Source organism: Rhinatrema bivittatum, chromosome 6, assembly GCF_901001135.1.
Source record: "Rhinatrema bivittatum chromosome 6, aRhiBiv1.1, whole genome shotgun sequence".
NCBI classification, from domain to species: Eukaryota; Metazoa; Chordata; class Amphibia; order Gymnophiona; family Rhinatrematidae; genus Rhinatrema; species Rhinatrema bivittatum.
Genome location: NC_042620.1, coordinates 143,755,685 through 143,768,854, shown reverse-complemented (window position 1 = coordinate 143,768,854; position 13,170 = coordinate 143,755,685). Strand labels below are relative to the sequence as shown.

General features: G+C 46.4%; 1 protein-coding gene across 2 annotated transcripts in view; it reads left to right on the top strand.

The window, feature by feature from the left end:
- The window catches only part of NEMP2 (nuclear envelope integral membrane protein 2), an 81,297-nt gene that overhangs the window by 61,801 nt on the left and 6,326 nt on the right, over positions 1-13,170 (top strand). Inside the window, exons 6-8 of one of the 2 annotated variants that reach the window (XM_029606032.1) lie at positions 1,357-1,471; positions 2,985-3,210; positions 9,766-9,942. In XM_029606032.1, the coding sequence (XP_029461892.1) occupies positions 1,357-1,471; positions 2,985-3,210; positions 9,766-9,942 (518 nt within the window). Of the gene's footprint in view, positions 1-1,356; positions 1,472-2,984; positions 3,211-9,765; positions 9,947-13,170 lie in introns of both variants that reach the window. The other variant, XM_029606033.1, reaches the window with a different exon arrangement.

The following is a 13,170-nucleotide window of genomic DNA, read 5'->3' as shown; positions in this document are numbered from 1 at the left end:
AATTATTAAGTATTGCTAGTTTGTCCACAGTTGGCTTTTGCAGAGAATGCTGGCAGGCTGATGTCACTTCAGGGGTAGATATACTGTGATGTCAGCTTTGTTCCATCTCCATCTGCTGGTAGAGGTGCATACCCACTGGTTTTGGATTCACCTATCTGTACTAAGGAAAAGGAAAATATCAGGTAAGTAGTAATTTGTCCATGCTAATTACCTCGACCACATCCTCTGGCAACAGATTCCATAGCTTGATAGTGCACTGAGTGAAAAAGTACTTTCTATGATTTGTTTAAATCTGTTGGCTGTTAGTTTCAGGGAGTGTCCTCATGTATTAGTAGCTTGTGAAAGGTAAATTATCTGTCTGTTATTTACCCATTCTAATAAACCTCTATCATATCCCCTCTAAGTTGTCTCTTTTCCAGGCTGCAGAGCCCTAACCTGTTTAGTCTTTCTTTGTAAGGGAGCCATTCCATTCCCTTCCTAGTTACTCTTACATATTCAGCGGAACACTTTCTTGGCTAAATTCCACTGAATATCCAGGTAACCTTAGCCGGGTAACTCCCACTTTCTGGCTTACTCAGTATGGATCTCCTTGTTCCTAGATGAATGAATAAACCTTTAAGGGAGAATCTGGAGGTAATGCAGAGCCTGATAATGAAAAGGATAGGCTTGCTTTGCATCCTGAGCACCCCAAATATCCTTTTTGGTCCCTTCGAAATCAGTTTTGCATGAATAGAGGACAAGTTTTCAAAAGTCATTTACATGGGTGACTGACTAGGCCTATTGATCTGGGTGAACTGGTTGTTTGAAAATTGCCTGGCCTCCCAGATGGTAAAAGCATGTGTTGAGCAGAAGCATTCTCAAGGTCAGGGTTAGGATGGGGAATGCAACAACGTGCGTAGTTTTGCATTTCCAAAATGACGTGTGTTTGGAAGGAAAAAGTATCCACAGAAAAGGCAACTACAGATCACTATGGGGCCTTTTCCCTTGGCAATTCTCAAAGTGTGTGCACTCTTTCCCTTTGAGAACCAGTACAATGTCCATGGGTTAAAGATATCCGTGGACTTTGCAAATACCCACCATGTTTTAGAAAATTGTCCTCATAATGACCTGAATATACATTTTTACATCAGTAGTTATTCAAGAAAGCCCCAATTTTCACTGTCATCTACAGTATTAATTTCTCATTTGCTTCATTTGTGTTGTCTGCCTGCAGCTGGAGATTAGTAATCATTTCAGAATGATCTTCTAACTTATGTTCTGTCTGCCAGCCTGGTACCTAAGTCTTTATAATCTTTTCTTTCATATATTCTGTTTAAATGAGCGAACTATTTGTTAAATTGTTTATTTCATTTGTAGCATAATATCTTCTGGATTCTACTGAGCGGGAGTTGGATTTCCTCCGTATACTTCGTTCACTTCTTGAAGGAAAACATAAACTGGCTATGGCATGAATACAAAAAGTATGTGTTTGGTAAGTCAGAATATTCAGGAATTTTACATTGGAGTACAAATTTCACAAGACCAAGATGACAACATATCTCAGTGCTCCAGGGCACACAGTGCCTGATGAGAAGTGTGTGACACCAGCACAGGCTGTGGATCGTTCAAAAAAACACAATTCTTGAACTAAAACAGAAGGAAAAATCATCAGCAAAGCTCACAGACTCAGACATTTCCCATACAGACAGGCTGCCTCAGAAGCCCTAGAACAGTGATGGCGAACTCCACTCCTTGAGAGCCACAAACAGGCCAGGTTTTCAGGATATCTACAATGAATATGCATATGAGAGATTTGCATGCACTGCCTCCATTGTATGCAAATCTATCTCATGCATATTCATTGAGGATATCCTGAAAGCCTGGCCTGTTTGTGGCACTCGAGGACTGGAGTTTGCCATCATTGCCCTAGAACAATATCTGATTTAAGTCATAGAGCAAACTGACGCGGTGCTTGTGCCCTTGCATTGATAATAGCCTACAATGTCCATGTGGTAGTTAAAAGTGCTGCAATAAGTGTGGACGTTTGGTACCATTGCAGCCTGGTAATTATGGAAGCACTGCTTGCATACATTTTTTTATTTTATTTATTTGCTAATATTTATATCCTGCCTTTCTAAGGTCAAAATGGCCTCTTCATAGGCTACACAGTAACAATATTACAATAGACATAAAAACCCACATATCACATACGCATGCTACTGAATAACAAAACATTTCATTGCGTATAATGGTCCATCCCAGCAATGCAATACAATGAGGAAGATAATCATTCCTTCCTACATATAAAAGGCATAGCACATCCATAAAATTCCCTCCTTCTAGGGGACATTTATATATATTCTCAGATTCTTCAAAACTTAAAAAATGGCCCAAACCCATCGGATATCAACATTAATACCCAGTGCTTAATATAAATTGCATAATTAGTTCCTGAATCAAACTAACCCAGGGTCCTTTATAAATTCTTAACCAAAACTATCATCAACTATCATGCCTACTGAGGATCTAGTGTAAGTCACTAGATCCTCAGTAGGCATAGTTCACACACTAATCCATTATCATCAGTAAAGTAATAAAGTTTCTAAATTGGACCTGAAATTCATCAAGCCTTCAGACCGGTTCAGTTCATGTGGTAATCCATTCCCCAAGCTTGAAATGGTGTACATGAAGGACTGTCTTGTTAGTTTAGTGGATTTATTTTTCATGGGAGGCAATTTCAAAAGATTCTCACTTTGAGACCATAATGAGTGACCCGGTATACAGTTTATAAGCCTCTCGCTTGAATATTGAGGGCCCACAATATGTAAAAGTTTATATATCATAATGCTTTAAATACAATTCTGGATAATACCGGTACCCAGTGAAGCTTAGTCATACTTAGCGTAACATGTTCTCTGCAGTCTCTACATATCTGCAGGTGTTGACTTTATCATTTCATTTTTCCCAAACCACTGAAAATGTTTGGGATTTTCCTCTTTTCTCAGGCTATTTTCTGGTGGTTGGATTTTTCAGCTTTCTGATCTGCTACAAAAATGGACCACTCACTGATGAGCGAAGCATCCATGTACTGTCTTGGACCTTGCAGCTAATAGGCTGCCTGCTGATTTATTTTGGTGTTAGCATGCCTGAGGTCGCATATACACTGCTAGCCATGTTTATGTGTTCCAAAGTCCTGCATTATCCAGCCAGAGGTTTCAGTTGTCTGCACAGGTTGGTACCTTTTGCTGAGTGCATTTAAAATTCAGAAGGCTAAAATGTCGGTGACGGGGAGGAAGAGAGCTGTGGGGAGAGACAGACCAGAACTGGTTCAAGCAAAGGCACAAACTTAGGGCTTGATTTACTAAGGCTTTTCTTTCATTCTGTGTCTATGGAAAAAATGCTTTCCTAGCATGTAGCCAGATGGACTCAGGGCCAGTGGGTTATGTGCTCTTCTGCTAGCAGATGGGAGACAGAGTCAGATTTCAAAGCTGACATCACCCTAGATATACCCCTGTAGTGACCTCAGCTCCTCAGTATCTCTCAGTCTCTTAGCAGATGCGGACGCTATCCCCATACTAGCACAGTGTTAGAGAAATTGCAGCACAGAGAAGAAATTCTTACCTTCACTTTAAAGAGGATCGAGCCCCGCTCTCCTTCGCTGATACCTAAGGGTCTCTCCCCCAATTGAGAATTCCTGAGGTGATTTTCGATATCCCTCAGAGGTGTGCCTTGATCCGGTAGCCAGCTCCCGGCGTGGACTTAGCCGCTAGACAGGCTGAAAGGCAGTGGGTGCATAACCGAGCGCAGTGGTGATGGTTAAGCCCTTTCCCCCCGCAGCTGGAGACCGTCCCTGCAAGCGGCCAGTAAGCGCCGAGACCAGGTAAACAGGAAACTTTAACTTAAGGTCTCCAGGCTCGGAGTACCGTACCGACTCAGTTTTCCATCCGGCAAGGTAAAGGGATCACCGATCAGGTTGGGCTAGGCCCTGGTCCAGTGCAGGGTTCCAGATACGTGGAGTCCCTCCGGCGCCATCTTCCCTCCTCGCGTGGGGCAGGCTGGACGGTCAAGTTGCCCAACTTCTGCGTCGCTAACATAGCCACACACACAACTATGTGCATAACTGCATGCACAGCCGTGAGCAAACCTACACACGCATAACAGCGCGCATATCGAGGCACATTACCTGTGCGTCTATACACAGAGGCAATGGCACCGGCGGCAAAGAAGCTCAGAAGGCACTCCCTTTGCACAGCCTGCCACATCAGAGCCGCACAGCCTGAACTGGAGTCCTGCCTGTGTCGTTATTGCAAAGAAGACCAGGGGGACCAAAGCCTGGTCCTTCACAGTCTGAGGATGGGTCGGGAACTACTCCATATGACTGCACCCTGGACCTATGCAACTCTGAAATGGTGTCTTCTCCACAAGAGGGCATTTCAGTGGCCCCTACTCAGACCCCCTGGGGCTAATATGGACCCAGGGGCCTTATCCTGGTTGGACTTTTTCCAGGGACTGCAAGCCTTTGTTCAGGCATTGTGACCTGGGTGAAACCTCAGCCGGAAGCACCAGACCCTCCCAGCCCTGCTTAGGTGCCTCAAGACATGCCTCGCCTCACCAAGAATTTCCCTGACAGGGACCCAGATACCTTAGATGATGATGGTGGCTCACTGGAGGAAGGGGAAATCCCTCCATGCCTGGAACCATACCGAACCATGCTTTGCTTCTTCCACAGGGGTGAATTGCCAGCCCATGTTTCCCAGACTCTGAAGACTCTAGGGATTCCAGGCACAGACCCTGTGGCAGAACCGAAGAAGAACCCCATCTTGGTGTCCCTTCATAAGGCCTCATGCTATTTCCCAATGATGGAAGCCATCCAGGAACTGATTGACCTGGAGTGGGATGCCCCAGAGGCAAACTTTAAAGGAGGTCGGGCTTGGAAGCCTTGTACCCTCTGGAACCCAGCGACCAAGGAATGCCTGCGTTTCCTGAAAGTGGACACCATGGTCTGCACCGTCTCGACGTGAACAACCATGCCCATTGAGGGAGGAGCGGCATTGAAGGATACTCAAGGTAGACGATTAGAATCCATTTTTAAGCAAGCCTTCGACGCAACAGCAATGACACTGCAGATCGCTTCCTGCTGTGCGCTGGTGGCACGCTCCTGCTTGCTTCTCTAGAGGGAGGCAGATAATTCCGGAATGTATGCCGGAGAAGCGATTGAACCTGCTGCAGCCTTCCTGACGGACGCAAGCTCAGACCTGGTGCGTACCTCAGCAAGAGGAGTAGCCTCGGTAGTGGCGGCCAGAAGGCAGTTATGGTTGCGGAACTGGTCTGCAGACGCAACTTCTAGGGCGAATCTCACAAGAATGCCCTTTAAGGGATCTTTCCTGTTTGGAAATGAATTAGTGAAATTAGCCAGCAATTGGGGTGAATCTCCAGTGTCTCAGCTACTGGAAGACAGAGGAAAAAGATCCCAGCGTCCTTCTCCCAGAAGAACTAGGAGCAGAGGCTCCCAGTGCTTTCGACCCTACAGGAATTTGTCGTTCCAGGTACCTTGTCCCTCCGGGAGGTCCCAGTCCTTTCAGAACCGACAAACCAAGAGAGGAACAGGTCCGGGGGCAGGCTCGAACCGAGCTCCCCAATGAGAATAGGCCGACTCATCCACAGGAAAAGAAAATAGGGGGTTGATTTTCCCTCTTCTACCAACGATGGGTCGAAATCACTTCTATGGGTACTAAAATGGGTACTAAACATCATTCGAGAAGGTTACTCTCTGGAGTTTTGCAGCATCCTTCGGGACAAATTTATGATATCACCCTGCCACTCCCACATCAAGAGACTGGCAGTGGAATCCACTCTGACAAGACTACTTAGCCTGAAGGCTATAAGTCTGGTACCTACACACCAGCAAAATACGGGGTGTTATTCCATCTATTTTATTATTCCCAAGAAAGAGGGATCATTCAGACCCATCTTGGACCTCAAGAATGTCAACCGTCATCTGCGGATACTACACTTCCGCATGGAGACTCTCCACTCCATAATAATGGCAGTACAACCGGGAGAGTTCCTAAGCTCCCTGGACCTCTCCAAAGCCTACTTCCACATCCCAGTCCATCAAGACCACCAGCGTTTTCTACGCTTTGCGGTACTGGGACACCATTACCAGTTCCGAGCGCTACCCTTCAGCCTGGCAACCGTCCCCAGAACATTCTCCAAAATTATGGTGGTTGTGGCGGCAACACTGAGGAAGGAAGGGATATTGGTACACCCTTACTTGGACGACTGGCTCATCAGGGCGAAGTCTTCGGAAGAGAGCCTGCAGGTGACCAGCAGAGTCAAGAACCTACTGCAGAAATTCAGTTGGGTCGTAAACACGGTCAAGAGCAGTCTGCAGCCCTCTCAGTCTTTAGAGTACCTGGGGGCCTGTTTCGACACCAAACAGAACAAGGTAGTCTTCACTCTCCTGAGGAGAAAGCTGATGGAGCAATTACGATTGATGACCAGTACGTGCCCCAAGGTATGGGACTATCTTCAAGTCCTCGGGCTCATGACATCAACCCTGGAGGTCGTACCATGGGCAAGGGCTCACATGCTCCTTACTGTCACACTGGAACCCACTGTCTCAAGACTACTCAGTTTGCCTCCACCTACCGGCAGAGGTATGTTCTCAGCTTCAGTGGTGGCTACAGGAAGACCACCTAAGCAGTGGAGTAAGCCTATCCCCACCGAACTGGATCGTGCTCACCACAGACGCGAGCCTCAGAGGGTGGGGAGCTCATTGTCAGGAATTGACTGCCCAGGCACAATGGAACAAGGAAGAGGCGGGATGGAACATAAACCGCCTGGAAGCTCGAGCAGTCAGACTAGTGTGCCTGGGATTCAGCCACAGGCTGCAAGGGCAAGTGGTTCGAGTGATGTGTGACAAAGCTACAACGGTTGCCTAAATCAACCTCCAGGGAGGAACCAGGAGCCAGCAGGTGTCTCTGGAGATAGACCCTCTCATGGCATGGGCGGAGGTAAACCTACAGGGGATCTCGGCCTCCTACATTGCAGGGAAAGACAACGTCTCAGCGGACTTCCTCAGCAGAGAGAGCCTGGACCTGGGGGAATGGGCGCTGTTGACCAGAGCCTTCCAACTGATAGTAAATCGTTGGGGCCCCCCAGCCATGGACCTACCGGCCACACCTCTCAATGCCAAAGTCTCCAGGTTCTTCAGCTGCAGATGAGAGCTGCACTCCCAAGGAATCGACGCCCTCGTCCAGACCTGGCCAGAGGAGGACTTACTGTACGCCTTCCCCCCATGGCCTCTATTGGGCAAGATATAGTTGAGATGGAGAAGGTACAGAGAAGGGCAACCAAAATGATAAAGGGGATGGAACAGCTCTCCTATGAGGAAAGGCTGAAGAGGTTAGGGCTGTTCAGCTTGGAGAAGAGATGGCCGAGGGGGGATATGATAGAGGTCTTTAAGATCATGAGAGGTCTTGAACGAGTAGATGTGAATCGGTTATTTACACTTTCGAATAATAGAAGGACTAGGGGGCATTTCATGAAGTTAGCAAGTAGCACATTTAAGACTAATTGGAGAAAATTCTTTTTCACTCAACGCACAATAAAGCTCTGGAATTTGTTGCCAGAGGATGTGGTTAGTGCAGTTAGTGTAGCTGGGTTCAAAAAAGGTTTGGATAAGTTCTTGGAGGAGAAGTCCATTAATGGCTATTAATCAAATTTACTTAGGGAATAGCCACTGCTATTAATTGCATGAGTGGCATGGGATCTTCTTAGTGTTTGGGTAATTGCCAGGTTCTTGTGGCCTGGTTTGGCCTCTGTTGGAAATGGGATGCTGGGCTTGATGGGCCCTTGGTCTGACCCAGCATGGCAATTTCTTATGTTCTTATCATCCGCAAGATAGAACACCACAGGGGACTAGTTCTACTAGTGGCCCCTGATTGGCCAAGATGCCCATGGTATGCAGACATGCAAAGACTTCTTGCAGGGAGCCCTCTGTGCCTATGTCCACACAAAGACCTTCTCCAGCAGGGCCCGATTCTTCACGAAGATCCATCTCTATTCTCTCTTATAGTCTGCCCCTTGAGAGGATTCGCCTGAAGAAGCGCGGTTACTTGAAGTCTGTGATTGACACCCTGCTCCACATGCGTAACTTCTCAATGTCTCTGGCATACATATGGATCTGGAGAATATTTGAACCTGGTGAGAGGACCGCGGGGTATCCCCGCGAACAGCCAAGATTCCCATGATTCTGGAATTTCTGCAGGATGGTATGAAGAAAGGGTTGTTACTCAACTCCCTCAAGGTTCAAGTAGCAGCCCTCTCCTGCTTCAGAGCCAAAGTGAACGGAATCAGTCTATCAGCTCATCCAGACTTGGCCTGTTTCCTAAAAGGGGTTAAGCAACTTCGACCACCCCTAAAGTGGCCGGTTCCCCTATTGAACCTCAATATGTTATTGGACTTTCTAGCAGGGGCTTCCTTCAGACCAATGCACAGTCTGTCACTATGTCTCTTAACATTGCCTCATAACTGGTGGCAATATGTTCAGCCCATCGCATCTCCGAACTACAGGCACTATCCTGTCGGGACCCGTTCCTTAGGATCACTCCAGGAACGATATAGCTTCGCATTGTCCCCTCTTTCCTACTGAAAGTGGTCTCCGAGTTTCATTTGAACCAAGCCATCTCCCTACCATCTCCAGATGAACATAAGGACTCGGAAGACTCCCGCCTTCTTCGCCATCTAAATGTCAGCAGACTCCTGGTACGATACCTGGAACAATCGAAACCAGTGCGCAAAACGGATCGATTGTTTGTTCTCCACAGCGGGAAGAATCAAGGCGAAGCGGCCTCGTGAGCGACCATAGCTCGCTGGATCAAGGAAGTAATCAAGACAGCCTACATAGAGGCAGGAAAGCCCTTCCCCCTGCAGGTTAAGGCTCATTCTACCAGGGCCCAGGCAGTATCTTGGACAGAAGCCAAACTGCTGTCGCCCGCCGAGATCTGTCGAGCGGCGACATGGTCCTCCCTACACACCTTCTCCAGGTTCTATCGCCTGGATGTCCAGGCCCAAGAAGACGCAGCCTTTGCAAAGGCAGTACTAAGTGGGCCACAGGCAGCCTCCTGCCCCGTCCAGAAGTAGATTTTGTACATCCCACTGGTCCTGAGTCCATCTGGCTTAACGCTAGAAAATGGAGAAATTACTTACCTGATAATTTCGTTTTCCTTAGTGAAGAACCTGAGAAGCGAAGCTTGATGCTATACAAATGCGGGTAAGCCAATGCCTACCCCTAGTCCAGGGCACCTACAATAGGACTGGTGTTGGCGTTACACTGGTTAAGTGCACTGGCGGTCTCCACTTTGAATCAAGTTTTAATCAGGCTTTTAATCAAGTTGGTTGTAAGTTAGCCAATATATATATATGTATATATATATATATGTCCACAATGGCTTTTCGAAGAGAATACTGAGGAGCTGAGGTAACTACAGGGGTATATCTAGGGTGACGTCAGCTTTGAAATCTGACTCCGTCTCCCATCTGCTAACAGAAGAGCACATAACCCACTGGTCCTGAGTCCATCTGTCTACACTAAGGAAAATGAAATTATCAGGTAAGTAATTTTTCCATTAGTCATTGAGGCCCTTAGATTGTAAGCTCTCTGGCAACAGGGAAATACCTATTGTCCCTGAATGTAATTAACTTTGAAGCCACAAAAGATGAAATATAAACCAAAAATTCAATTTAAATTGACTATAAGAGGTTTGTGTTTATCCTTTTTAGGAAACTGAAGTGCTGTTTAAATTTAAGAACGCAAGGTAATAAATTGCTTACTGAAGAGGAGTACAGGGAGCAGGCTGAGACTGAGACCACCAAAGCATTGGAGGAGCTGCGCTTAACTTGTGCAAGTCCAGACTTCCCATCCTGGCTGCTTGTGTCCAAACTGCGTAACCCCCACAAGTAGGCAAGAGTCTCTTTAAGCATGGCTTGTAGCAAACCTGGAGGCTAATGTACTAACCTGGGCATTTCCATGAAAGAATGGGCCATGTTCGTGTACTTTTTGTGCATAGAAACTGACTGTTTTACACGCATTTTAGTGTGCCTTTCTTTTGAAAATAGCCCATTAAATTAATATGCATATCAGTTTTACCAAATTTTTCTCGCAATAGAGTTTCTTCGAAATCAGACTTTATTGCAAAGAAAATGTATCTACATTTCTTGACGTATGTTTAAGATTCGCAAAACATTTGAATTACGTGAAATATATCTATGCGGTTATAGCTAATGAGCTACTGTGAGTAATTATGCAGCTCATTAGATTGTTTAGCATAGATTTTATGTTTTGCATGAAAACAAACAAATTACATGCAATATTTTTCACAAACATCATTTGGTGCATTTTTTGCTCTTTTTTCACACACACGCATTTGCAAACCACAGTGCAGTTTAGTACATTGGCTCTAAAGTGAGGCATGGTATATGATTAGTGCAATCTCTGCTTCAAACGTATAGCAGGTCAAGCTATTGTACCCTTTTCCAAGTGCTTGTATTGTATCGGTATCTGTACAGATTTAGAAAGTAGTTTTGTTAGGGATCTAACTTGATTATATCTGTCAGAGTTATGTTGCGTTTAGAATTTTGTGACTGAGTCTTGCTGTTTAGAGAAGCCTGTAAAAATTCCCATAGAATATCATAAACGCATCTTGGAAGAATATAAAAAATATGGGCACTCAACCTCATTAACATATCGCCCATTCTGCCCCATGACCTCATTAACATACCTTTTACCAGAAGCCTATTAGTGTACATCTTCCATGGTAACCCACGCCGTCCTGCTATGCCTACATCAAAAAAGTGAGAATGAGCCCGGATTAGAATAAAATCCAGATTGTGAAGGACGAAGGACACTCTCAAGGCACCAGCCCCCTCTTCCTAGCGTAGTCACTCACTTTGCACCCGGAGAATGAGGCCCTCCCGGCCTGGCAGCTGCTCCTGCGGGTCACGGTGAATCACTGCCTCGTCACTCACAATATCGAGTCTTCCAGTCTTCCGGAGGGTGGTCCCATGTTTTTCTCCATGAAACGCCGCTGGGCCGCTCTGCTATCAAGCTTGTACGCACGGGCCTCACCGCGTGGCGGACGCCATCTTGGCCGCGCCGCTGCTGCTCTAAGCCTGCCTCCGATCAGCCGGCATCCACCAGCCCCCCGGGAGCTGTTATCGATCACTTCGGGGGTCCATCGACCGGCAAAAAACCCCCGAAGCAAGAGGTACCCGGTATTTTAACAATTGAGCGCAATCGGGGGGGGGGGAAGACCCGGGGGGACCACGGAGCTCAACTGTTCTCCTCCGCTCCGCGTGACATCATCACCGGAAGTCCCATTAGTGTACATCTGTTCCTGACTTTATTAACGTAACTTTCCTCCTGCCTTGAGCGTTTTTACCTCTTCTTTTTACTCCCCTAGTGGGAACGAGCAGTAATTCCCACAGGCCTGGAGACAAACTGGTCTGATTCCAGCGTTGCTTAAAACACTGTGTCTTTATTCCAGCTTCACACATGCGCAACAGTGGACTGTCTTCCCTTCGGAACAGTGTAGTCTCTTTTCTTACGGTTCGGTACTGCTTCCCTTAGTACTCGCGGTTCAGCTTCGTCTCAGCTGAGTTTGGACAGTGTTACATCACAGGAGCTGCCTTCCTCCTGGAGACCTGGGCCTGGTCTGGTTATCCCCACTTGGATCCCAGCTCTTATTCCCCAGTCTCTGATTATACCCTCTGAGTCCCACCTGTCCCACAGGATCCTGCCCAATAGAGCATACTCTCCTTAAGGAATTTAAGGTGGTCCAGGCATCTACCTTGGTCCTGCACAGGTAAATAGGAGAGCACTTTGGGCACTGCCTCACATACCCCTACCCTCAGGAAGGCCAAACGTCCCTACTCCCTCCTGGATCCCATCCAGGAGAGTCCAAAACAGCCCCTTCTTCTTCCTCTGGCTTCCCACCAGCTATGCTTGGAAACAGGGACCTAGTGACATGCTCACCCCCATCGTAGGGTTACCCTCGACAGCGTCACGACCACCACCCAGTGTGCCTTTCACACAGTGCACATCCCCAGTCCTTTAACTAAGATCTTTGCTGGTTCTGGGTTGGAATTCCACCCTGATGGAATTTTATGGACCATCTGTGGAACCACCAGTGCTGGTTCCTCTGTAACCAGCTGTGCCCACTACTTAGCATCTGGTATCTCTGATGTAGAGGCCCTCCTTGGCTCCTCTCTATCATCAGTTGCTGGATTCTGAAGACTGGAGGGTGGGTAATGAAAGACTAATATTTAAAAAGAGCTCCAGAGGTGATCCGGGAAACTACAGACCAGTTAGCCTGACTTCACTGCCAGGAAAAATAGTGGAAAGTGTTCTAAACATCAAAATCACAGAACAAAGTCAGCATGGCTTTATCTAAGGCAAGTCTTGCCTCACAAATCTTCACTTTTTTGAAGGGGTTAATAAACATGTGGATAAAGGTGAACTGGTAGATGTAGTGTATTTGGATTTTCAGAAGGCGTTTGACAAAGTTCCGTATGAGAGGCTTCTAGGAAAAGTAAACAGTCATGGGATAGGTGGCGATGTCCTTTCGTGGATTACAAACTGGTTAAAAGACAGGAAACAGAGAGTAGGATTAAATGGACAATTTTCTCGGAAGGGAGTGGGCAGTGGAGTGCCTCAGGGATCTGTATTGGGACGCGTGCTCTTCAATATATTTATAAATGATCTGGAAAGGAATACGACGAGTGAGGTAATCAAATTTGCAGATGATACAAAATTATTCAGAGTACTTAAATCACAAGTGGATTGTGATAAATTGCAGGAAGACCTTGTGAGGCTGAAAATTGGGCATCCAAATAGCAGATGAAATGTAATGTGGATAAGTGCAAGGTGATGCATACAGGGAAAAATAACCCATGCTATAGTTAGACAATGTTAGGTTCCATATTAGGTGCTACAACCCAAGAAAGAGATCTAGGCGTCATAGTGGATAATACATTGAAATCGTCGGTTCAGTGTGTTGCAGCAATCAAAAAACAAACAGAATGTTGGGAATTATTAGAAAGGGGAATGGTGAATAAAATGGAAAATGTCATAATGCCTCTGTATCGCTCCATGGTGAGACCACACCTTGAATACTGTGTACAATTCTG